Below are 27,177 nucleotides of genomic sequence, written 5' to 3'. Positions count from 1 at the left end.
TCTTCATCTTGATGGACTATTTTCTTAATATTATTCTCTCTCAAAACTAAAACATCGCAGCAAACTCCCACAGAGCCGGAGAGTTTCTCCACCTCCACCTTCCCCTTGAAAGATTTCCCTTGTCATCCTTTTAAACGGCTCAGCTACTTTAATCCTGACGGCTGGCCGCCGCGAATATATGCACGCGTTTGTTTTAATACTCCTCACCGTTGTGTGCCCGCATAGATAAACTTAATTGCAGTCTTCATTTACACACCGCAAGAAATGACCAGAAAGCGGCTTTAATTGGATTTATGGGCTACAAACTGGCGGTGAGCAGAATGGCCCGCAGCCTCTGAGCTGCACCGGCTTTCTGCATGTGGATATGAAATGACAGGCTACAGATGGTCCTTATTTTTTCCCTTCTCTCTTTGGGGGCCAAATTCAAATCTGTGATCCATTACGCATCACAGATTTTGTGAGGAGTTGATGGTGCGTTTTCTTCAGTGATTTCGTGGCGTTAACCTGTGAAAATGGACCCGGCAAAGAAAGGTATGGTCTGTCAGCCTTTCAGGAATGTGTATAGTATACCTCCACGCGTAACATTTGCTATGTTTTATTGCACTGTAAAGCTATTCTGAGTGGGAACAGACAAACGTAAGATGAGCATAAACATTTTTGTCATGACGCTTTTCTGAAAAGTAACAAAACCTAACTAGTAAAATAAAAAAGGGCTTTTATAATAACCAGAAAATGCACAGCTGGTCTCATATTTTCACGTTTTCTTACTAGGGCAGACAGTTTATGTCTTGGCTGCTCGTTTAGTTTGTTCACGGATGGGATGATAAAAGTACCCTCAGGCTTATTCTCTGTGCAGTGCCTTGTCAACAGGTGTTCGTGGGTCTACTTGGGGATAGGGCCGGGCTAAGTGCCACGCTGCTCCCACTAAAGAAGTAGGTCACATCTGGTCTTATAATATGAGGCCTCCGGGACAGAATACCTCCCTGTTGCCACAGCCACATGTCAAATCCTTTCCTAATTGTGTTAGATAATAAAATCTGAGCTCACATAAGCAATGCTAGAGTAACATGACTTGAAACTGTGTGCAAATGCACACTGGAACTGGACAAAACATTGTTTAACTTGCTTTTTTTTTTTAATTTTTTTTTTTTTTACACTGAATCTATTCCCCAAAATAAAAGAAACAATTACCTTGCATGTATATATCCTTACTTACAATAAAACAACTCAACCCATGCCCAACAGAGCTAACATTCACTGTGTGTGAAAATGCGCATTTTCACCCTGCCTTTTTAATCTTTATGTATATATTGACTTATTTATTTTCAGATGCCCTCCCTGGGGGCGATGCAGGCAAATCAGACACCCTCGGGTCAACTGGCTCGGTCAGGAAAAGAGGAGGGGGCGCCAAGAAGGCGATGCAGGCAAACAAGTCTGCCCTCAGGGCCCCCCGAGCTCTTTGCTGCCTCACCCTTAGCAACCCCATCCGGATGGCTGCACTGGCCCTGGTGGAGTGGAAATATCCTTTTCTCTGAGAGAGTTGCTGTGTTTGTCTCTGCACATGTACTGTGTTTTGGTTTGTGTATGTTTAATCCTGCATATGATGCACATTCATTAATAATCATTTGTTTCATCTATTTTTCCTGGAGAGATACATTCACAAGGCCCGCTCTTGCCTTAACTAGAGTCTGCAAGCCCTTTGACATTTTCATTCTTCTTGCCATTTTTGCCAACTGTGTGGCCATGGGTGTCACCAAGCCGTTTCCAGATGATGATTCCAACCCTACCAACCACAAACTAGTAAGTGTTCAGTGAACAAATATAAAATAATTTAACAAAGCCACCAAAAATATACAGGTTGGGCCATTTATATGGATACACTGTAATAAAATGGGAATGGTTGGATACTGGATGCCTGTGTTGGCATTTCTCCTGCGGTGTTGCTATCAGTGTGTGAAGAGCAGGAGAAGAGGGTTCCATTGACAATCCAACACAATGGGCAGCACATTGAACACATTTTATGAGTGGTCAGAAACTTGTAAATAACTCATGAAAGAATAAAGTTACATTGAAACCAAGCACACCATTGGTTTTCTTGTGACATTACCAATAAGTTTGATGTGTCACATGGCCCTCTTCCTATTGAAAAAACAAAAGTTGTATCCAAGATGGCCGACTTCTAAATGGCCACCATGGTCACCACCCATCTTGAGGAGTTTGCCCCCTCACATATCCTAATGTGCCACAAACAGGACTTTAATATCACCAACCATTCCCATGTTATTACGGTGTATCCATATAAATGGCCCACCCTGTACATTATATGCCAGATCACAGATGATAGTGTGGGTCAAAGATATGTTTTTGGACACATGGATATGATCGCGGATACAAGTGGCAGAAATGAGCTTCCTCCGAAGGGTGGCTGGCCTCTCCCTTAGAGATAGGGTGAGAAGTTCGGCCATCCGGGAGGGGCTCAGAGTAGAGCAGCTGCTGCTCCACATCGAAAGGAGCCAGTTGAGGTGGTTCGGGCATCTGAAAAGGATGCCCCCTGGGCGCCTCCTGGGTGAGGTGTTCCAGGCATGTCCCACCGGGAGGAGGCCCCGGGGCAGACCCAGGACACGCTGGAGAGATTATATCTCTCGGCTGGCCTGGGAACGCCTTGGATTACCTGGAGGAGGTGGCTGGGGAGAGGGAGGTCTGGGCCTCTTTGCTTAGGCTGCTGCCCCCGTGACCCGGCCTCGGATAAAGCGGATGAAGATGGATGGATGGATGGATATGAATAAAACAGCTTGATAGTGAATAACTTACTGAACACCTTCTGTATGTGATACAAACTGGCACACTTTTTTATTTAGTTGTTTTGATGGCATCTCTAATCTAGAAACATTAAGGTAAAAGCCAGTGATGAAGAGGCTGGACCAGCTCGCTGTCTAAAGGGTCCAAGTCTCTACTCCTGAAGGTCATTATTATCCCAGTAGGAATTGCTAGAAACTTGTTTAAACCCACATTGGGCCGGTATGCCCAGCTCTAACTGCTTTTGTCCAAATGCCTACCCTGTTACCTAACCAAATAATCCTGCTCGTCAAACACAGACACCAGCCACTCTGGTTCACAGCATTTCCCACACGCTGACACTTGTTGAGTTGCTAGGTTTTTACTTTAGTGGCCAGGAAAACAGGTCCCCGAGGACATATTAGTTTTGTGGGCAACTGGTGAGAGCCTTTAAAGAGATGTAGCCATGCAGAAGTCTAAAACCTTACTATTAAATGAAGACTCCAACAAGTGCACAATTTAGACTTAGTCTGCAGAGAAAGTGTTTATTTAGACATTTAAGCAGGGGCAAGGCATGCAAGAGGAATGGTAGACAATGCATAGCTCGTTATTTAACCTCTGTGTGGAGGACTATACTTCAGGCATCCTGACTCCTGCAAAGGGAAACCCAACTTAGTGTAGAAAGGAGAAGGTCTGTAACACTACACAGAAGGGAAGGAAGGAAAGTGAATTTACGTCTTTAACAGTGCCTCACCTTTACTTCTTAATTTGCAGGATACATGACAGATTTATTCATTTTTGAGACACATCTGTGGATACTTGGCAGTGGTGTCAGAAAGTCAAATAGACGAAGAGATCATATCGTTGGAGGACGTGTGAAGAGGAAAAAATGTTTGATGAAAGATCTTACATGGAGGAAGTCTTGTTATCTATAAACGTCAAAGAGACGCTGGTGCTTTGATCATATAGAGCTGCCTTCATCAGACTTCAGAAAGGAGGCTTGAGCCTTGGAAATATAACAAGGTTAACACTTTGTATTGTCATGTGATGACATTTCTGATCTTCTTTTACAATTTTTATGCTTTTCTGTTCCTGGTTTCTACAGCTTTACTCTCAGTAAGAAGATTTCCCTTTGCCTTCCTGGAATCATTTTCATTGTTGGATCGAATATAAGTGACTGATTCCATTCATTCATCCATATTGGTGGTAGTGCAGTGAGCGTGACCATTATCTATCTGAGACACACATGCCTGATATGTATTATCAGTCATCATTTTATTAGTTCAGTCAGTATGTCTGGTGTTCTGGTGGATGGTGATGCGTTAGCGTGGAAAAAGTTGTGCCACAACCTCATTGGCGTGACATCTATCTGGGATCATGACTTACCTAAACACCAACCATCTGCCTCTTCTTTCCTTCCAGCACTCTGTTTTTTTTTTCTGATCTCTTTTTCCAGTGAATAAAATGTCATATTGTTGTCACATTGTAAGCAAGTTCTATTAATCATGAAAGATTCCTATGACTAAATAATAACTTAATACATTTATAAAATAAGTCATGCAATAATTTTGCTTTGTTTGACCTAATCCTGACATTGTTTGCAGACAGATAACAGCTGATTCGGTATTTGAGTTTGAGCTCAGACCCGTTTAGTCAAATGTGTAGTGGACACACAGTCGCAGCAGGATAGACGATAGTAGATCTCTTTGTTAGATTTCACAGAGCGGACAGTTGAAGATATTCTTCATTGGAGACTTAACTATATCCGTTATCATCATAACTTTTGGATCAGATTTTGGGGGAGGTTACAGATTTTCCAAGCTCCATCTTCTTAGATTAAAGCACTTCGTTCCTGGATTATAGTGTCAGCATGAGGTAAAGTCCCAGTGACAGTGACACTGATTAGAAGCTTTAAGCTGAAGGTTACAGAAAAGGGATCTGTTGGCAGACTTATGCGTGTGTTAGACAGTGGGTTAAGAGGTTAGAAAGCCAACAGTATCAGCTCTTAATGACTGCACAGGTTGTTTTTTGCATTAGGCAGGAGTAAAAACCAGTTGCAATGTGTGATAAAAAGAAATAACAGCCTCTAAATGTCAGCCCTAACAATAACTTGACATTTTCTTTAGTTTTCGTCCATTTTTTTCACATTCCGTCTGTAAAAGGTCTTTCCAATTTTACTTAACCATCCCCGTGTTACCTTTTCTTTTGTTCTCAGGAACAAGTTGAGTACGTCTTTCTCGTCATCTTCACCATTGAGACCTTCACTAAAATTCTTGCCTACGGCTTAGTCATGCACCCGAGCGCCTACATACGCAGCGGATGGAACTTGCTTGATTTCATTATCGTCATTGTTGGGTATTTTGTGTACTTTATAAAGTCACATTTTGCATCCACGAATGTTGTATTGTTAGTACGAAAAGTCAAATGCAGCGGCTATTTTCTGACTCTGCAGGTTGTTCAGTGTGATGGCAGAAGCAATGACAGATCACAAGCCCGGTGAGGCCCATCATGCTGCAGGAAAACCTGGAGGCCTGGATGTCAAAGCTCTCCGAGCGTTCAGAGTGTTACGACCACTTCGACTTGTGTCTGGAGTGCCAAGTGCGTCAACTACAATTAGTTTTGTTGGGATATTAGTATGAAGTGAAGGTTTGCACTGAGGGGGGGAAAAGACAAAGCAGATTATTTATTTTTAGTATTATTATTATTATTTATTATTTTCAACATTTTGTTCTTTTTAGATATATTTTAATTGTATTCTTAACTTTTTTTGTTTTATTGTTCACATCTATACAAATTCTTCATCAAAGCAAAAATTCATTTTAATCTTAAAAGGTCAAATTTAATTTTGTTATTTAAACTTCCTCCTCTTTTTCTGCCTTTTTGTGGTTAACGTTGGTGTTTGTCTTGTCAGGTTTACAAATTGTGTTGAACTCCATCATGAAAGCCATGGTGCCCCTGCTCCACATTGGTATGCTGGTCATGTTTGTCATCATAATCTACGCCATCATCGGCTTAGAGCTTTTCATTGGGAGGATGCACAAGACGTGCTACCTCATGAGCACAGGTCTGTGTCATTCTGTGGATTTTCCATATGTCATTTATTTCTAGACTCAAAGCCTTTTGGTCTCTTGCTGTTTCCTGTTCCAGGTCTGATGGTGGAGGATGATCCAACACCTTGTGCGTTTGCTGGGAACGGCCGCTTCTGTGTCACTAATGGGACTGAGTGCAGGGGCAAGTGGGAGGGCCCCAACGGAGGGATCACAAACTTTGACAATATCTTCTTTGCCATGCTGACAGTTTTCCAGTGCATCACTATGGAGGGTTGGACAGATGTACTCTACTGGGTACACATACATATTGCTAGATCACAGTTTTCAAGCTCCATTTTTTCTTTTGTTTTCTTTTGTTGATTGACAATACTTATCAATTCTTTATGCCTTTGTCTCTGTGCAGATGAATGATGCTATTGGCTATGAGATCCCATGGATTTACTTTGTTTCTCTGGTCATCTTTGGATCATTTTTCATTATCAACCTTGTATTGGGTGTGTTGAGCGGGTGGGTAGTCCCTGCACTGCAGGTTTCAACTTCCTTTGCGTGAATTGTGCAATGAGAAACAAAGGCGATACTTTAAAACGAATCTACCGCATATGTCCCTAATGGTTTTCCTGTTGTTATTAAGCTTGTACTTGTATTTATGAGCACAGAGAGTTCTCTAAAGAAAGAGAGAAGGCTGTCGCTCGTGGTGAGCTGCAGAAGGCGCAGGAGAGCAAGCAGATGGAGGAGGACATGATAGGATACATGGATTGGCTCATAGAGGCCGAGGATGTGGACGAAGAAGGAAACAAACGTTAGTTAGGAGAACATTTACATTCAAATATAAACTCTCAAATCCTTACATTTGTACATACTAATCTGCCTCTATGTGTCTTTGAAGGTGCTGCAATTGCAAAGAAAAAGATGATGAAGAAGTTTGGCTGGTATAAGCACAGTGAGGATGGAGGAGGTATGATAGCTGCTGCTTGTTGCTGTTATTATTTTTCATTTTACGTGATAATCTCTAACAGCCAGTATGTGTGTGTGCATTCAGCAGAGTCAGACTCTGATGATGATATAGCATACCTGGATGATGATAGTGGCTTCTGTGCGTCTCTCATGTAAGGAAACAAAAAGGTCAACGTTGTTTTAAATCATTTTTTCTGTGGAGGAGATGGTGTCATTTTATTAATGTTCCTCTCTTGTTTGATTTCTTTCACAGGGCAAAGATGATGGCCAATAGTTTCTGGTAAGAATAAGAGAAGACGTACTACGCTACAAGAAGATATATTTCTCACTGAATTATCCATAACTTTAGGCTCAGTGGGTTTAAATAAATGATGCATTTTTTCACACCTGAAACAAAGAGGACTTTCTTTTCAAGTTAATGGTAAAATAATTATGAAAAATAAATATGATATCATGATTTTATCACAGCTCAGGCAGGCACAAGCGGTTTTCCTGCTTGCACGCTAAATGCTAAACACAAATTTTGGCTAAATGAGAGCTGGTAACATAAAGTACTATACACAGGATGTGAAAATAACACAAATTGGAAATAAAGAAAACTCAAACCAGATAAATTAATTTATGGGTGCAGTCTACAAAAACTATAAATCTTTGAATTAAGGCGTTTTCAGTCCCATTATGACAGGTGTATAAAATCAATCAACTAATGATGCAGTGTGCCTTTACAAACTTACTGAAAAATTTATCATTTTAAAGAGCTCACTGAATTTGAGCCCACGCTCAAACTATAGAAGGATGACACCAATGAAACAAATCAGCTTGCGAAATTTCTTCCCTCCTAAATATTCTGTAAGTGGTTAGAACTTGTAGACCAGAGTGGGATCACTCAGTACTGAGGCCAGTGGTGGGATTGTGCTATGTCATATTAATATTTTTTGACTGTACATGTCTAGTATGCGTGCAGTAAAGATGTTCATTCTACACTTTCTTTAGTGACCAGCTGTGCCAGCTGAATCACACTCTCAGGAAGAACTGCCGCGTTGCAGTAAAGACCACTAACTTCTACTGGTTGGTGCTTCTGTTGGTGTTTCTCAACACTGTGGCCAGCGCTTCAGAGCATTACGGGCAGCCGAAATGGCTCACAGAAATGCAAGGTAATAAATAGCCCCGCCCATTTTTATTCTAACCTGTGATCCCAACCATCTCTATGCTTTGATTCTGAATGAGTCAGTGATATAAGAACAAATGTTACTTTTTTTGTCCCTCAGAGCGAGCCAATAAGATCCTGCTGCTGCTCTTCACTCTGGAGATGTTGATGAAGATGTACGCCTTTGGTCTGCAGATCTACTTTATGGCGCTGTTCAATCGCTTTGATTGCTTTGTTGTGTGTGGCGGTATTCTCGAGACACTCCTCGTAGAATTCGAAGTCATCCCGCCCATTGGCATATCGGTGCTACGCTGCATCCGACTGCTCCGGATATTTAAGATGACTCGGTAATTAGTGATTAAACCTTACGTGAGAAGGGAACTACAAATTTCCATGCCCTATCTGCCCATCCTGATGTGTGGTCATGATGTCCTGTCATTTTTAGGCACTGGGCTGCCTTGTCTGATCTGGTCACTTCACTGCTCAACTCTATGAAAGCTATCTGCTCCCTTCTGCTTCTGCTCTTCCTCTTTCTCATCATCTTCGCCCTGCTGGGTATGCAGTTGTTTGGAGGCAAATTCAACTTTGATGAGACTCAGATGAAAAGAAGCACCTTTGACTCATTCCCTCAGGCGCTGCTCACATGTTTCCAGGTGATTTACATCTCCAAACATCTCTCTCTTATGCTCACTGCTTAGCATTTCTGTTTATGGTATTGATTAGATCTCCTTCCCTCTGTCTGTTGAATTCCTTCTTGTTCATCTCGGATGGACTTTTGTTATAGATCCTCACTGGAGAGGACTGGAACGCTGTGATGTACGATGGCATTATGGCATACGGAGGGCCAATATTCCCTAACATGGTGGTGTGCATTTACTTTGTCATCCTCTTTGTCTGTGGTAACTGTATCCTTTTCAACAAATGATTATCAGCAATGATATCAGCTAGAACAGTCTAAATATTACATTTGGTCTTTCATTTCAAAAGGAATAAACAGCAATTCCTTAATTTTGTGATCAGACATCCTGCTTAATGTCTTCTTGGCTATCGCTGTGGACAACTTGGCAGGAGGTGGTGGGAAGAAAAATGTCGAGTAAGTTTGATATATAGACTGCAGATGGATGTACTGTAGCTACAGTCACCCAAATTTGTGAACTCAGCATTATGTCCCTCTCTGGGACTATATACACAAATATTTCACAGCTCTTCCCTACTCCTTCCATAGCAATTAAGAGGATAAGTAGCAACAAGTTAATCAGATGGAACTGATTCAAGAAACTCAGCATCAGCGAATCTCATCACCTCTTTAAAAAAGCTTAGTAGTTTGGTCTGGAGCAGGGGCAGGGAACTCCAGGCCTCAAGAGCCGGTGTCCTGCAGGGTTTAGATGTGTCCTTGATCCAACACAGCTGATTTAAATGGCTAAATTACCTCCTCAACATTTTTTGGAGTTCTCCAGAGGCCTGGTAATGAACTAATCATTTGAGTCAGGTGTGGTGACCCAGGGTGAGATCTGAAACCTGCAGGACACCGGCTCTCGAGGACTAAAGCTCCCTACCCCTGGTCTGGAGCGTTCAGATCTGTGTTAATACATACAGAAAGCTGTGAGAAAGCTTCTTCTCTCTAAAAACAACATGGCAGCATGGCTTAGATTTGCATCTGAGCAAATCCCATGACTTTGGGAACAATACCCTTTAAACAGACATGACCAAAGTGTAGATGTTTGGTCATAATGCATTTTTGTATCATTATCACATACCATCCCCCATCCCAGTTTTTGTCCCTCCCACACCGAGTTTAGGTCAGCTGTGTAGGTTGCAGCTTGGTTCGATATGCTTAAGGAAACGGCGACACGTTCTTTTAATTTCTGCTGCATTTACGCGTCAGTGTATTCAATATAAAATGTTATTTGAAGCATAACAGTAGTGTATGAACATTTATTTATTCAGAGAGAAAAAGGAAGATGAAGAAGAGTGGGATGAAGATGAAGAGAAAGAGGATGAAGATGCAGGGGCAAGGAACTTTGAAATCTTTTTATATATTATATTGAATGTTTATAGAAAGCGAAGTAACCGCTGATATTTTGTCTCGGGAGCAGAACGAAGATGACGACTGGCAGGAAAATGAGGAGCTGAGAGTCATCGAAGGCCTGGAGGGTGAGTTTGATCGACATTACACCCAACAGAGAGATATTAACTATCTTGACCAACAGTGATTATAAGTGTGTCTTTATTGTAGGAGTGGCTCCTCTGAAGCCCGATTTCTCCGGACCCAAAGAAAAGATTGTACCAATACCCGATGGAAGCTCCTTCTTCATTCTCGGAAAGAAAAACTGGTAATTTTAAATAATCATGAACCCGAGAAATGATTGAAGGGATACAATCTAATACCAGTGCAGTGCACGTGATTTCCTTCCCATTTTCCATTCTTCAGTTTACGAGTCGCCTGCCACAACCTCATCCATCACCCCTACTTCACCAACTTCATCCTCATCTTCATCATCCTCAGTAGTATTTCACTGGCTGCTGAGGATCCCATTAAATCCCACTCATTCAGGAACACTGTAAGGCCAAGCTTCACTCGCTTTTCCTGTCATATTCCCTACATGTTTACTGACTCATAATATTATCTTCATTAGACTGAGAACTGATTTAGCTTCTGTCTTCCTCAGGTGCTGGGATATGCTGATTATGTATTCACTTCAGTTTTCACTGTGGAGATCGTACTTAAGGTAACAGCTGCAGTGGCTGTAAAGAACCAAATCTAATAGAAAATTATGCACTAGTAAACCTCAGAAGTACATGGCAGTGCAATGAGTTTCTGACTTTGTTTCTTCACCCTCTCACTCATGTTTAGATGACTGTTTATGGAGCTTTTCTGCACACTGGCTCCTTCTGTAGAAATGCCTTCAACCTTCTTGACCTGCTGGTTGTCAGTGTGTCACTCACGTCCTTCTTTCTGCAGTGAGTAGATGCACGTGAAACGCAAGCTGTGGTTCTTCTGTTGGGTTCTGGCAGAAAGATCAGGAGCAGTTGTAGCAAAGAGAAGAGATTTGAGGATAACTTTTTTTAATTTATGAGCTCAAACTTTTCTTTTCTAATCTCTTTTCCTTGTTTCTTCCAGCTCAAGTGCCATCTCTGTGGTGAAGATTCTCCGAGTGCTTCGAGTGCTCAGGCCTCTTCGAGCCATTAACAGAGCCAAGGGATTAAAGGTAAACAGCTATATTCTATCTAGTTTTATTCCTATATTCATTTAAGCATTATTTCAGACAGCGCACCAAGTAAAGCTTGGTCTCCAAGCTGATAACAGCTGCCTACCTACATTGGCTGATGGCTCAGCTGATACCCTTCTATGTATCCAATTAGCAAATCTCATAAAGGGTGCACCGTTCAGCCTGCTGCATCTGCAAGCCGCTTGCACCTCAGCTCCTCCTTTTCATGTCATGTCACACTTAATCAGTGTCATGTAAACTCGCTGATCACTTAACACAAATATCTAATCAGCCATTCACATGGCAAACACTAATTTAGGAGTGTAGACATGGTGAAGAGAAACTGCCAAAGTTCCAACTAAGCATCAGAAGAAGAAAGGAAATTGAATTTACTTTGAACATGACATGATTGTTGGTGTTAGACAGGCTGGTCTGAGTATTTCAGAAGGTGCTCATAGACTGGGATTCATCTCTGGGGTTCAGTGAGGATGGTCCAAAATACGGGGCCAGTGAGTAGCAGTTCTTTGGCTGAAAATGTCTTGTTGATGTCAGAGGTCAGAGGAGAATGGCCAGACAGCTTCCAGCTAATAGGAAGGCAACAGGAAATTCAAATAGCCACTTGTTACAAACAAGGTATGCAGAAGATCATGTCAGCACATCAAGCCTTGAAGCAGATGGGCTACAGCAGCAGAGTTACCACTCCTGCCAGCTAAGAACAGGAAACTGAGATTATAGTTCACACAAACTCATCGAAAATGGATAACAGAAGATTGTAAGATTGTGACTTTTGAGTGGTGGGGTCAGAATTAGGTGTAAACAACATGAAAGCATAGATCCATTGTCTCTTGTGTCAACGGTTCAGGCTGCTGGTGGTGATGTATAGGTGTGGGGGATCTTCTTTTTGGTCCCTTCGTAGCAACTGAGGATCCTTTAAACGCCACAGCCTACCAGCATTTTGTTTCTGATCATGTCCATCCCTTTATGACCACAGTGTGGTCTTCTGTCTTCTAGTGGCTAATTCGAGCAGGATAACACACCATGTCACAAAGCTCGAATTGCCAAGCTGGTTTCTTGAGCGTGCCAATGAGTTCACTGAACTCAAATGGCCTCCACAGTCAACAGCTCTCAGTCTAACAGAGCACCTTTGGATATGCAGCTGACAAATCTGCAGCAACTGTGACAATATTGTTGTTTGTACTGTACAATTTATTCAGTGTACATACAAAAGTGTAACATGGTGCCTTTTAGTCACATCGTTTTTGCTGTTTATATGTTCACAGAATGTGGTGCAGTGCGTGTTTGTGGCGATCCGCACCATCGGTAACATCTTAATTGTCACAACCCTCCTCCAGTTCATGTTTGCGTGTATTGGAGTGCAGCTTTTCAAGGTTCATGTTCACACTTTCAGCATGATAAGATTTTAACACCCTCAGCAGATATATAGAGTGTGTCGAGTGAGTGTTTGTAACAGTGTAACTTCTCTGTGTTTGCTGTTATAGGGCAGATTCTACAGCTGCACTGACGAAGCCAGACACACTCCAGATGAGTGCAAGTCAGTGGGGGTTTTTTCACACGACATAAAGCTCTTGACAATTTCTTATCACGCTGTTTATTAAAAGATTTGCATGCATCTAATTTTAGAGGCACATTTGTGGTGTATAAGGATGGAGATATGAATCACCCCATGGTCAGGGAACGCATCTGGGAGAACAGCGATTTCAACTTTGATAATGTGCTAATGGGAATGTTGGCTTTATTCACTGTGTCAACATTTGAAGGTTGGCCGCAGTGAGTATTAATTCTACATTTTAAGTCCATTACCTCTCTAAACTATCTGTGTCATTCCTTGGGAGCTTCAGTTTATTTCTTAGAAGCTTATTGAACAACTTACCATTTTGTTATTTTCTTTATTTTGGAAAATATTGCTAAAACAGGAAGTAACAGAGCAGTTGTAGGGACTATTTTTAGCTGAAGATTAAGTGAAAACGGCCTTCAGAGCACTACAGTCGTGGCTTAAAGTTTTATCAGTGGCACAAATGTTTATGTTTCATACACTTTGCTGCTTCACTTTTTGTTTAGATTATTGTTAGAATCGGAATAAGAATATTTTATTAACCCCAGAGAGAATTATATGGTCACAGCTGCTCCAAGACATGTTTCCATGAAACAGTGAAGAACCATCATGACATCAAGACTTTTATTGGTCAATAAATTAAAGCCATGCAAAGACTCAATATTTAGACTAATCAAAATCCAGTCCTGCCTTAAAAGTGCTCAAAATTGATCATAGTTTTTGGGGTTCTGTTTGTCTCTCTGCTTTTTAAGCACTGCCCATACTTAACATGTACTCAAAGACCAGCTTTTAATGATCCAGAAGCAGTTTGGTGACAATCTGTTAAATTTCCAGCATGATATAGCACTTTTCACAAGGCAAAAATGAGACGTAAGAGGCTCAAAGATCATTAAATTAAAATGTCCATATCTTAATCACATCAAACATCTGTGCTCAACAATAAAAAATAATCAAAGTTAAAATAGGAAAGTATATGAAACACAAAATGTGTCGCTGCCAAAAACTTGTCATTGTGACTGTAGACCTGATTTCATTGTTCTCTAAATATATCCATCTAAATATTCACCAAGCAATTATTTGTTTCATAAATTGTTTACACATCACACAAATAATGATGAATATAGAATTTGAATTGACATTTTATGATTGTGTGGCTATGCCAAAGCTTGAACTGCCCCATTTTAAGCAGACAACAGAAATACTGTGTTTCTTGTGTGTCTGAGGGCTACGCTACAACATCACTGGGACCGTTGTTTTACAGCCTGCCTTATGAGATTATTCTTTATTACTTATGTAAAGATATTGCTACTGAAATGACATGCTCTTTTGTGACGGCACAGAGAGGAAATACATACATGAAACTATATCACCTTTTCATGGCTTTTTTAATGGAATTTCCAAATAATAACATAAGTTTAGGAATCTTATATCAATGATTAAATGACTCAATGTATCAGGAATCCTGTGTGTCACTTGCTTTGTCTCTTTTATTTTATTTTTGCCTAAAGGCTTCTGTACCGGGCCGTCGATGCCAACGCCATAAATCGAGGCCCCATTTACAACTACAGAGTAGAAATCTCCATCTTTTTCATCATCTACATCATCATCATCGCCTTCTTCATGATGAACATATTTGTGGGTTTTGTCATCATTACATTTCGAGAGCAAGGAGAGGCTGAGTTCAAAAACTGCGAACTCAATAAAAATCAGGTTAGTTATCATTAAAAACTGTAGTTTTGACTTCAGTGTAATAGCATTCTTTCAGACGCAATCATTTCTATCCTCTCCCTCCTCACAGCGTCAGTGCGTGTATTATGCATTGAAAGCTCAACCAATTAAGATTTACATTCCCAAAAACCCATCCCAGCTCAAATTCTGGAAAATCATCAACTCCAGCCAGTTTGAGTACGTCATGTTTGTACTGATTCTGGGAAACACCCTTACTCTGGCTGTTCAGGTACAATGTCAGTCAGTTTTCACTCAGATAAAATACTAAAATATTGATTCAGGGCTGTGATGTGAATTTTTGTGTTGTTTTTCCTCTCAGCATTATGAGCAGTCAAAACTATTCACCTCCATTATGGACATCCTCAACATGATCTTCACTGTGGTTTTCACTATAGAGATGATTATCAAGCTAATGGCTCTGCGGGCACATGTAAGGTTTCACTCTTTTTCATCAGAAAATGATATTTGGCACAACTCCACTCACTGTCTGCTGTCTCGATGACTCTCACTTTGCTTGTTTAATCTCTGCAGCACTATTTCATCGATCCTTGGAATTCATTTGATGCACTTATCGTCGTGGGAAGTGTGTTGGACATTGCAGTCTCTGAATTCAGCGTAAGTTTGTTCACACAGCAACAAAATAATCACCAGCTACCTTCCTTATCTACCCAAATATCTAATCAGCCAATCACACGCCAACAATTAGTCATGCAATAAGTGAGTCAAATTAGGCATTTCGAGATAGTCAAGATAACCTGTTGAAATTCAGAAAGAGCATCAGATTGGGGAAGAAAGGTGATTTAAATGACTTTGAACAAGGCATGGTTGTTGGTGGAGAACTGGGATTTCCCCACACAAACATCTCTAGGTTTACAGAGAATGATCTAAAACAGAAAAAATATCCAGTGAGCAATCGCTCACCTCAATTCGGGCGAGGTGAGCAGTTAACACACTGGGTGACGCCAGTCCCAGTATTTTCTGTGCAATTTTGATGAAACTTTCCTTTTAATATCCTGAAGATTTGCTGGTATTTATCTGCAGGAGCTAAAAGGGATCTCAGCAGCTTGGTGTCGGTTATTATGGTGCTATTATGTAGGAATACAATCAGAAGATAATTCAGATGCGAGAAGGAAAACTACTACTGCCATCAGGATTTTCAGCTGCACTTTTGTGAACAATAAACTAAACAAATGATTAAGAACTACACGATGAAAAATAATAAAATAAACCTTTCTACAATTTTTTGAGGAAGAAATTCTACATGGCTTGAAATATGTATTACTCTGAAAATGAAATCATTTGTGCTTTAATTTCTTTTCTCCTGCATGGTATCGCCTGCCTGTTGTTCACCACATGCAAAACGATGCAGGGCGGAGGCGGTCATGGTGAGGTAAGAGCTGAATTCTGAAGTACTCCCTTTAATTCTTCTGCAATACACTTTGGGTGGACAAAAGCTAATAACCTTGAGAAAAATAAGTGCAACTTGAACAACATGTCTCAGCTTTTCTACTCATAACTTAAACACTTCTGTGCTGCTCCTTGGCCGCATTTCTCTGTGATATCTCAGGGTTTGGGTAACGCCTTTGTCAGGAAGAAAGCCTTGAAACTCTTCTGGATTGGAGGAAATCAATAGTTTGAACATTCACCTTAAGGATTTCCAATCCAAATGGCTTGTGAAAAGTCCAAAAACGGTGCTCTTATCTTCAGTCTTTACACTTGACAAGCGCTTCAAGCAGGCCAGAATTAACCGTTTACATAAACCGTCCTGGCCTTCAGGACACGTTTCACACTCCTTTTTTTTAAATTTAATTTAATTTTTTTTACCAAAAAAAGAAGATTTATTCATAACACATGGGAAAAGACCCAGGGAAAGAGTTAACGATAACAACAATAAAAAAAAAAAAAAAAAAAAAACAAGACTAAGAAATATTAGACATCTATGGTTCATATTTCATTGTGTGACAATGCAAAATAAATTCTTTTCAATCAGATCCACAATGCAAAATTTTGATTTAAGCCACGTTTCACACTCCTGATGACATATTTGCTTTTTCAGTCTCAGATATTTAACTATTTCTGTCTGCCGTTATTCTTTCTAGGGTCCCGGGAAAGGTGAAAGTGGAAAAGTGTCCATCACATTTTTCCGTCTTTTCCGAGTCTTGAGGTTGGTCAAACTCCTCAGTAAAGGAGAAGGCATTCGGACTCTTCTCTGGACTTTTGTCAAGTCCCTCCAGGTCAGTAGCAGCACAGAAATAACAAAAGGATTAAACAATTTCTTGTGACACCTGTAGACAACTTTTATGTAACTTTGCTCTCGACTTTTATCTGCTCAGGCTTTACCTTACGTTGGCCTCCTCATTGCCATGATCTTCTTTATCTATGCTGTGATCGGCATGCAGGTGAGTCTTTGTTATGAACGTAGGTTTAAATTTTGGCTGTTCCACTCATTGCAATTAATCAAACAGGTATCCGATGATAAACAAAACATTACCATTACATCATACGGGCTGCATCCCAGTCTATAATAATAAAAAGTCTCTGGTTTTAATGACTGTTTTTTTTTTCTCTTGTAGATGTTTGGGAAGGTGGCTGTTGATGAGGACACACACATCAACAGAAACTGCAACTTCCAGACTTTCTTTATGGCTGTTCTGGTACTTTTTAGGTGAGTCTTTTTAGCCCCCAGGAAGGGGCAAAATTAAAGGGACAAAGCTGAATTGTTGAAAAATGAAGCTTTACTTCATCCAATGGCCACTGGAGGCCGGCTACCAGAGATATTAAATTAATGTTAATAGTTACAGCCTTGTAATGAAAACTGTTTTTGGCAATGAAACTAATGTCCTCCTTCATAAAGACTCTTAAGGGGGCCTCTTAAAAAGTGTTTTGTGTTAAGGCTTACCACCTTCAGTAACCACTGGATCGGTGGACTGAACCTCTCAGCACTGCTTGTTGTATAGGTGCTTTCTGGAGCACTTTAAATAAAAAATAAAAGTGTGACACAATGTGTCTTACTTTATCTTTCTTTTTGACTTTAATGAGGATCATAATTTACATGATGAACATCCTGTTTTCTAACTAATATGGGGCAGTTTCTTTGTGCAACCAGAGGTATCGCTCCCTGCTGCTCATTAGCAAGAATGCACATTTAACGCACTTCAAAGACAGCTTTACTTTTCAGACCTGAAAGCTGAGTCATCCGTATTTTATATCTTTGTTTTTGCAGACAAAACATAAATGCCGAAGCTTCAAAATGCACAGTCTAAGAAACAACTGGTGATGGCATGTAAGCTATGTCCATCGTTTATCTACAGTCCATGGCTTTCTTCTCTCTTCTGATAATACATTTCTTTATTATAGTCTTACTTAGAATCAGAAGTTACTGTGCTGCATTAACATGACTTTTTCCTCAAACAAAAAGTACTTCTAGTGTGAAACTTTCATGCATCTTTTCTAACATCTAGAAGGTCTAAAACAGTGTAAAGGAACAGTGATAATGCTGCTGTTTTTCCTTGTAGGTGTGCCACTGGAGAGCAGTGGCAAGAGATCATGTTGGCAGCTTTGCCTGGCAGACGCTGTGACCCAGAAGCTGACGTTGAACCTGGTGAAGAGTTCACCTGCGGTAGCAACTTGGCCTACCTTTACTTCATCAGCTTCTTCATGCTATGTGCTTACCTGGTAAGCAAAGCCACCGAAAATTAGGGATCATTTTTTAAAAATCCCTTCGTTCATCTTGTTTGTGGTAAAACATGTCCTTTCTTTTGATATAACTAAACACTCTACCTCTTGTCTCTAAAAGAAATGTAGGTATAATTAATTCTAACTCGTGTTTTATAGAATATCAGGTCAGGAGGAATCAAAGTTAGATGAAAGCAGACAGCATAGTATTACAGCTGCAGCATACTAGCAGGTTTAAAAGCTTACCCTGTCTTCTCCAATTCCCAGCTCATCAGACAACTCGCATCCACGGATTTTATTAATCCAGGCAGCACACTCAAACCACAAAATCCCGATTTAAAAGGGCAAAAATATTTTGGTAACAGTACTTTGACCATAGTGCTATTTTAAAACATTAAATGTGTCGAAAGAAGGTGGCGTTTGCCCTAGAGAGCAGGCAGAGGAGGGTCCACGTAGGATCTCATACTCTATCAAGTTGCTGCGTTCCTGCAGTGGAAATGGTAAAAACCGCAGAAAATACAGCAGAGTATAATCTGTTCCAGATTACCTGCTTAGAATTATCAGCAGTATCATATATGATTCAGACAGGGGCAGGGAACTCCAGGCCTCGAGAGCCAGTGTCCTGCAGGTTTTAGATGTGTCCTTGATCCAACACAGTTGATTTAAAATGGCTAAATTACCTCCTCAATATGTCTTGACATTTTCCAGAGGTCTGGTAATGAACTAATCATTTGATTCAGGTGTGTTGACCCAGGATGATATCTAAAACCTGCAGGACACCGACTCTTGAGGCCTAGAGTTTCCTACCCCTGACCTAAAATATAACCCTAGTCCACCAGGAACTTTCACTGAAATGTTACAATATCAAAAGTAATCATCCAATACATAGACAATTTCAATCTTGCTATGGAACCCAATGTAATCCATGCGATTTATAATATTTACCTATGACAGACGTTGGCCTTTAATCTCTTCCACTGTTCCATGGACAGTTTTCTCAGTTTAGGCCAGGGGTGTCCAACTCCAGGGCCCGTATCCCTAAAGATTCTGAGAATCCTCTCAGAGAGCTCCTAACTTAACCTAAAAATTCCTTGCCAGGAGTTTTAGCTTAGAAGTGATTCCAGAACATTTTCAGTGAACTCTGAGCAAGGAATGGATGGAAAATCCTATCTTAGTGAGGAGGTGTGGTTGACCCCGTTGCTAGGTATGAGTCATCATTTCAAAAGCCGTGATTGGTTGATCCTACAAGTTTGATGGAAATGAGCTTTTGGTGATAATGAGCAAAGGATGTACCCTCAAATCAATAAACATAATTATACACTCTAATCTTATGCTGACTGTAATTGTAAATAATATTTCACATTCAAGAAAATATCTGGAAAATGAATAGTAAGCTGTAGGGGTTATAGTCTAACATTAGAATCTAAAATATGTGAAAACTTAAACTCATTACACCCTGTTCAAATAATGATTTGTGTCTTATTTGCTCATATTAATATCCTAGCTGACATATTTTGTACTTTCACTCCCATATGGACCCTGTTGAAAACAAGATGGCCTATCTCAAGGGGCTGTCCTTAATGAAGTAGAAATCACAATGTTACAAGTCCAGTGTGGTCTTAACGAGGGTAACACGGCTCAGCTTTTAGCAATGTCTGTGATTGCAGACCCAAGTCATCACTGCTGCATTGTTGCATTTTCCCGGTTGCCAAATACCTCAGGGTTGTGATTACTTTCGTCTCTGGTGTAATAGCGTTGTGGCGTCGAGTTGGTGAAGTAATTGCATCTCTAAGGAGATCCACCACAAACATGATTCCTGCACGATCCAATCTGTAGCGTCTCAATAATTCCCTGTCATCCAGTGTTTGCAGGACATCTCTCCTGCCTCTTCTGTTGGCCATTTTGTGCAGCTGCTTAGGGGAACTCCTAAGCCACTAAAAGTCCTCTTCCCTGCTCTTAGCAGATCTCGCCTTAGGAGCCCTTTTAAGCGTTAGGAATCTTGAGGAATAGCTTTTATATTAACTGGGATTGTCGTGTCACTTTTAGGGGAAATTCTAAGAAAACGTCATGACTCTGAGAATTTTCTTAGAATTTGGCCGCTAGGAGCCACTTTTTGCACAAAGATTCTTTAGGGATACGGGCCCTGATCTACATTAGCTGCCAACTCGACGCCACAACACTATTACACCAGAGACGAAAGTAATCACAATCCTGAGGTATTTGGCATCCGGGAAAATGCAACAATGCAGCAGTGATGACTTGGGTCTGCAATCACAGACATTGCTAAAAGCTGAGCCGTGTTACCCTCGTTAAGACCACACTGGACTTGTAACATTGTGATTTCTACTTCATTAAGGACAGCCCCTTGAGATAGGCCATCTTGTTTTCAACAGGGTCCATATGGGAGTGAAAGTACAAAATATGTCAGCTAGGATATTAATATGAGCAAATAAGACACAAATCATTATTTGAACAGGGTGTAATGAGTTTAAGTTTTCACATATTTTAGATTCTAATGTTAGGCTATAACCCCTACAGCTTACTATTCATTTTCCAGATGTTTTCTTGAATGTGAAATATTATTTACAATTACAGTCAGCATAAGATTAGAGTGTTTAATTATGTTTATTGATTTGAGGGTACATCCTTTGCTCATTATCACCAAAAGCTCATTTCCATCAAACTTGTAGGATCAACCAATCACGGCTTTTGAAATGATGACTCATACCTAGCAACGGGGTCAACCACACCTCCTCACTAAGATAGGATTTTCCATCCATTCCTTGCTCAGAGTTCACTGAAAATGTTCTGGAATCACTTCTAAGCTAAAACTCCTGGCAAGGAATTTTTAGGTTAAGTTAGGAGCTCTCTGAGAGGATTCTCAGAATCTTTAGGGATACGGGCCCTGGACCTCTGTGTGCTGTTGGGTTTTTTAATATGTTCACAGAACTGTAGTGGCCTGACTTGCCTGTTGTGACTTTATACAAAATTTAGAAGCAACAATAATTCAAAATGTAATCTCACTACTTTTATTTGCTAAATTTACTTAAAATGTTTCCTAAATTTTCTTTTATCATTTTTACACTATACTACCGGATTATATTATACTGGACTTTCTGGATCCCTATTCTAACTTTTTTCAATAATAGATTTATTTATGTAAAACACATGCTGTTATAGTCATATCTTTCTCTCTCAGATTATCAACTTGTTCATTGCTGTCATCATGGACAACTTTGAATATCTGACAAGAGACTGGACCGTACTCGGCACTCACCATCTGGACGAGTTTAAGAGAGTTTGGTCTGACTATGATCCAGAGGCCACGTGAGAATCTTTTTAGTATCATTCTCCACAACTTGTGCATTTTTTCTGTCCTTGCATACTTTGTCTTACATCTGTCTCACCAGCTCTGCGTCCATCTCTCTCCTACAGCGGTCGTATAAAACACATCGATGTCGTCACTATGCTGCGCAGGATTCAGCCGCCTCTTGGTTTCGGAAAATTATGTCCTCATCGTGTTGCTTGCAAAGTGAGCAAAAACACATTTGCTCCTGCGGATTTCATGAACAAACTAAAGACACGCATCTGACTCCTTCTGCCTCAACTTGTCTTTGCAGAGACTGGTTGCCATGAATGTTCCCCTGCATCCTGATGGCACAGTCACCTTCAACGCTACTCTGTTTGCTCTCGTGCGAACCTCACTGAAGATCAAGACTGAAGGTTTGACCTGCTGCATATAAACAAAAACACAGAAGCTCATTATTTGTGTATGAGATTACCTCACTCTTTTAATGATAGTGCTGTTTATATTAAAGGATCTGTTGTTTGTGTCCCACTCAGGTCCCATCGACCAGCAGAATGAAGAGCTGAAGGTGATTATCAAGAAGCTCTGGAAGCGCACTAAACCCAAACTCATTGATGAAGTCATTCCTCCCCCTAGAGGTATACCACAAAATTGCACTGCTTTCCAACATAATGAAAAGTAAAGAAAACCTAAAACACACTGAATATTAAATCAAGCCTCTTTTCTTTCATATTGTGTACCTGATGATGCCAAATATGTACATTTATTCATATAAGTCTTATAATCCAAAGTAATGTTTGTGTAACATTACCTTCTTTCAGGAGATGAGGTGACTTGTGGAAAGGTTTATGCCAGCTTCTTGATTCAAGACTACTTTAAAAAATTCCGGAAAAGAAAAGAAAGGGAGAGGAAATCCAAAAGGAAGGACAAAGCAGCTTCTCTACAGGTAACATAAACTATCCAACTCAAAGATCCCATGTTTGACACAACTTTGTCATTGACTCGATGCAAAATAAAATCATACGGTCATGTCTGTGTGTGAATGTGGACCCAAATGCTGACCTAAAAGAGGAGTAATAAACAAAACAAATCTTTATTTCAGTGAGGCAGAAGTCCAACAGGCAACTGACAGAAAATAAAAGGAAATAACCTAAATGCTCAAAGTAAAAGAATGAAAAAATGTAAAATACAAAAACTCATGCACATACATTTTAATTGCATCTTGAACCATGTTTGCTTTCCGAGTTAAAATCATCTTTTTCATGCGAGTCTTAAACTGAGATTTGAAAGGTTAAGTTCAACTTACGATCAAATATACTTTTTTATAATAAAAAATTAATAATTATAAAAATAAAAAATCTTTTCATCCATCTTCAGGTGCTTAACTTTGCATTAAACTCATTTTTGAATGTAGGCTGACTTCAGTTTATGGATATGTTTCTAGCAAGGGCTGCGGACACTGCAGGATCTGGCTCCAGAGATGCGTCTGGCAATGGCTTCTGATCTGGAGGACGAGGAAGGTGGAGGCGATGACATATTCGAGAGTGGGCCTGAAACGTCAGCAACCCCCACTCCCTCCAGCACACCGATGCCGCCTCTGGACACGCTGGTAGAGCAGACGACTTTGATCATGGAACCAGAGCCCAAGATCTCCAACGGAGGTGTGATCACGGAGCAGGTGACAGGCTTGAAGGAACACCACTGGCCGGGATCAGAGCTGGCAGGTGTCAGCGTGGTAACAGAGCAGCCTGTGAGGTCAGAACACCTCCCAGTGAGGTACGTTACTGCGTCATACGTGAATTCTCACATTGGTACTCACACGTATTCCTTCTATTTTATACCAAGGAGTTTTCTAACTTACTTGTACTCTTAACAAACAGGGCGGACTCCATCAGTGAATCGCCTCTTCCTCCTCCACCTCCACCTGAGATTTTAGTTGAAGAAGTCAAAGCTACAGAGGAAGTATCCGAGCAGGTGTACTTGAGTGAAGGAGATGCTGCAAGTCTGGCATCAGTAGACCGGTAAGGAATAATCAAGAAGGTCAAGCGATAGATGTAGGTTTATTAGGTTATTCATTAAAAAAAACAATTTGGGAAATAGATGGATTAAAAAAACCAAACAACTGAAGACAAGATTGAACAGCCTAGCATTAAAACTGGAAACAAGACTGGGGTAGAGGATTCAACCCACCAGCACCTCTAGAGCTCACTAATTAGCACTTTTACTCTTTGGTCGTGCAGGTATATGTATCCAGAGGCTGTTTCCCCAGTACCAACTGATGCAGGCTACAATGGCCAGAGTCTGGAAAGAGGCAGCAGCCTTGGCGAAATACCGTATGACTCTAATGGTACCAGTGGCTTCGTCAGCAATGATTACACTGACATCAACATGAATGGAGGGAGTGCTGCCACGAGTCCCACTCCCTACACCACAAATGAATATAATGAGAATGGATATCCAAGATACAGTGAGAATGGAAACGGCATCATGACCGCCAACGGGAACGGAAGCACAATGAGCGGCGGCCATGAAAACGGCAGCAGCATCGATTACACTGGAAACGGCTACACTACCAATGAGAACAGCGGTGCCCAGTTTGTTAGGAGAAGGTTACTTCCTGCTATTCCAAAAGGTTTTCCTCCTTCTCTTCCATTCTTCAAGAGTACTGATAGACAGAGGTGGTTGTATATTTTTGGACGTTGCCAATCAGAAGAAATTTAAAATTCAAATATAATGATAATGTTTTTGGTGTTTAAATAATCTGTCAAGTGAATTTATCAAATATTACTCTTATTTTACTTTATACACTGAACTTTTCTGAGGGGTTTTATTGGGCATGTGAACTATAACTGATGCCTGCTAATACAAACTCTCTCCACACACGGTGCTAGTCTTGCACTCAGGTCATTTTTCTAATATCTTCCTGCTTTCTGTTTCAGGTCATAAACCCGCCTTTAATTTCCAGTGTCTGAGACCACAGAGCAGCGTAGATAACCTCCCCATCCCAGGAATCTATCAAGGCCACACATCTCCAACTAGATCACGTTTGCAGGTAAAACAGTGACACGCATACACACTCAGCCTGCTAGTTTTCCTACTCATTTCTAGCTTAAACTCATAATGATATGAATAAATGACAAGAGAGCAGCCTCTCTGATCTGGATTTACTGGCTCTACTTTTGCTCTCCTCTGTCAGAACCAGCACAGCCTGGAGTCCCGGCCCAGCAGTGTGTCCTCCATGTCGTCCACCTCCTGGGCGAACACGGCAGCAGCTGGTGCCACTCCTGTTCCAGGAATAATTGCCCCATCGGCACGCAAGGGCAAGCTCATCTACACTCCTATGATCTTGATGGATGAAGCCACAGGTAGCAGTCAACCGCTGTGGAATGACGGTTCTGCCAGCCTTCCTGCAGGAAGGCGCCCCGGCTGGAACCCCGGTCAAACCAGGACGTTCACCAGTGTAAGAATGCCACCCCCTGTGAACCAGGGCTTCATAAGCAAAGGCAGCGCGGACAGTCTGGTGGAGTCGGTAAGTACTTTTTGAGATTTTCGTAAAGGTGAAACCTCCTACACCCACTATTATGTAGAACTTGGTGTATTTTAAATTCCCGTGACCCTTTGGAACTTGATTTAGTGAGACTTTAAGGCTGATATTCACCTGTTTTGACTGATTGGAACTTTTGAAACCTCATGGGGATATTCTTGCCCAGTAAAACTGTTATCCATCATATTAAAAATCCTTTTAGGAACAGATCTAACCATGAACAGGATGAATGACTAAAGCAACTCTTTGCACTATCGCCTCCCTGAAATGTAATCCTGCTCATTTATTTGAATATTTGCTCAACTTTAGATTGGACGTGAGCAGCTGACAGCACGAACCTGTCTTAAATGATTGCTTCTATACTCTTTCTGTCACCAACCACAGATCTTGATCTCTGAGGGTCTCGGTGTCTATGCAAGGGACCCGAAGTTTGTGAACTTTGCTAAGCGGGAGATTGCTGAAGCTTGCCGCATGAGCCTGGATGAAATGGAGAGCGCAGCTGCTGACTTGATAGTGCGTGGAGCCACTCAGTCGATTTCTCGATTTGAGGAAGAGCTGGCTGATGAAATGAACTGTGTGATTTCTTACTGAGATCAGCTGAACTGTAAGAGAAATGTGTGAGAAACTGAGATGTGAAGTTTGTTTTTTCTTAAAAAAAAAAAAAAGGGAGAAGAAAATCTTGTGTGTTTGAATCTCTTTTGAAAACAAAAAGAAACATCCCACATATGAGATTTCTATCATGTTGGGTATGATGTGCTTTTGTTTGTGAATGCCAAAAACACACTTTGATTTTAAGTGTACGTGTCAATTTGTGACAAAAATTTTGATTGCAGCAGAAGAGTCAGCAGGACGCAAGTTCATTTTCTGCATTGTGCTCTCGTTTTGTACCCTACTTGAACTGTGGTCACCTTATACACGTGTGTTCAGCTACAATCAGGGAAACTAGACTCTGAAATAAGAATGTTTTAAATCTACACATGTAGATCAAATACTTTTCTTTACTCTTGATACAACTGAGTAAGACTGTGAGTTTCCAACAGCATTAGCTTCTTTAGAGAAATATTTAAATATAATGAATATCCTCTAAGATGCACAATGCAAACTTGTGGCAGAAATGTCCAAATTATGTTTTGGATTCATTGTGACTGAACGGTTGCGTGGCTATCCACTGTGCACAAATAAAATAAAATGTTTTCTCAAACATTCGTTAATTTTTGTTTTGCAGATGGGATATCGTTCCAAACGTTGCACACGGTCTCAAAGGCTCTTTGTATTTGTTTAAAAGCACATACTGAAAACCCACAACAAAATTAAAGCAGCGAATTATATAATCAGACATTAATGGACCGGCAGATGGGTAACATCTGGGTTTCACTTCCCCTTTTAAAGAAAAGAAACATGCAAAGCTATGAGCCATGGATGCTTGTTATTCGGTGCTATTGTAGTAGCACATCAAGTATCTGTGTAAAATCCATTTTGTGTTAAGTAGAAAGCTTTTACTTTGGTTTGTTTAGGTACAGCTTTACCGTTTTACATTTCCTTTTTCTGTCTGTGCTCTTGATCAGAGCCTGCGCTACTGTTTTATTCAGGTTAGCTGCTAGTATTTGGAAAGGGACGGGAAATAAAAATATATAGATTGGATTACGAAAAAAGCAAAACCCTGAGAGAGTCTATGTCACAGAGAGTCACAGTGTCTATGAAATACACAGAGAGTGAAAGCAAGGAGAAGACAGGAGCTTAGCATGTCATGGGAGGGTTTTTTTGTATCCAAGGCTTATAGCAATGTAACTACAGGATGCGTTAAGGTTGGTTAAGTATTCCTTTTTTTTTTTTTTTTTTTTTTTTTCGCCTGTCCCATTTGGTTCTTTAGCCATCAGAATTGTTGTCTGAAGACCAACAAGGATACCCAATGGATTTACTTTGCCAAATGGATCATCGTGGCATTGCCGTATTGGTCCATTTGGTCGATCTTTGTTTTTATTATTTATTATATTTTATTTTCAGATGTTACAGACGGGACAGACATGAGTGAGAGATAGGAAAGGGAGGAAGGAAAGGAAAAACAGAAGGGGAGAGGGACAGTGAGAAAGGGGGGGAGAAAAAAAATAAAAATCTCCTGGATCACCTGTTGAGAGAAGAATAGAAAACAAGCAAAAAAAGACAAAAAAAACAAAAAACAAAGCAACATACTTTTTTTTTTTTTTTTTTTTGGCCT

The 27,177-nt window shown here is 40.6% G+C and overlaps 1 protein-coding gene across 3 annotated transcripts; it reads left to right on the top strand.

Annotated features, from left to right (window-relative positions):
- Window positions 1-161: 161 nt before the first annotated feature.
- Window positions 162-26,163, top strand: cacna1fa (calcium channel, voltage-dependent, L type, alpha 1F subunit a). Of its 3 annotated transcripts, XM_080294611.1 has the most exons (47): window positions 162-531; window positions 1,330-1,519; window positions 1,695-1,800; window positions 4,991-5,130; window positions 5,228-5,373; window positions 5,687-5,839; window positions 5,923-6,119; window positions 6,229-6,332; window positions 6,482-6,624; window positions 6,712-6,780; window positions 6,865-6,931; window positions 7,033-7,059; window positions 7,773-7,933; window positions 8,048-8,273; window positions 8,372-8,579; window positions 8,711-8,831; window positions 8,947-9,019; window positions 9,874-9,937; window positions 10,023-10,080; window positions 10,163-10,259; window positions 10,358-10,487; window positions 10,596-10,655; window positions 10,781-10,887; window positions 11,048-11,135; window positions 12,416-12,523; window positions 12,635-12,687; window positions 12,777-12,923; window positions 14,217-14,418; window positions 14,507-14,665; window positions 14,756-14,866; window positions 14,968-15,051; window positions 15,806-15,826; window positions 16,536-16,670; window positions 16,770-16,835; window positions 17,010-17,101; window positions 17,952-18,111; window positions 21,311-21,438; window positions 21,547-21,643; window positions 21,732-21,834; window positions 21,955-22,056; window positions 22,240-22,364; window positions 22,863-23,194; window positions 23,299-23,439; window positions 23,659-24,050; window positions 24,358-24,470; window positions 24,615-24,947; window positions 25,347-26,163. In XM_080294611.1, the coding sequence occupies exons 1-47, from the start codon at window positions 513-515 to the stop codon at window positions 25,551-25,553; spliced, it is 6,165 nt and encodes a 2,054-aa protein (XP_080150737.1). In that variant the 5' UTR covers window positions 162-512; the 3' UTR covers window positions 25,554-26,163. The 3 variants fall into 3 exon arrangements, with proteins under 3 accessions (XP_080150737.1, XP_080150735.1, XP_080150736.1); XM_080294609.1 differs by having other exon boundaries at window positions 164-531; window positions 1,330-1,800; XM_080294610.1 differs by having other exon boundaries at window positions 166-531; window positions 1,330-1,800; window positions 6,868-6,931.
- Window positions 26,164-27,177: the final 1,014 nt, after the last annotated feature.

This window comes from Astatotilapia calliptera, chromosome 20 (assembly GCF_964374335.1).
Source record: "Astatotilapia calliptera chromosome 20, fAstCal68.1, whole genome shotgun sequence".
NCBI classification, from domain to species: Eukaryota; Metazoa; Chordata; class Actinopteri; order Cichliformes; family Cichlidae; genus Astatotilapia; species Astatotilapia calliptera.
Note: the sequence above shows the minus strand (reverse complement) of the source record. Positions and strands in the feature narration are given on the sequence as shown.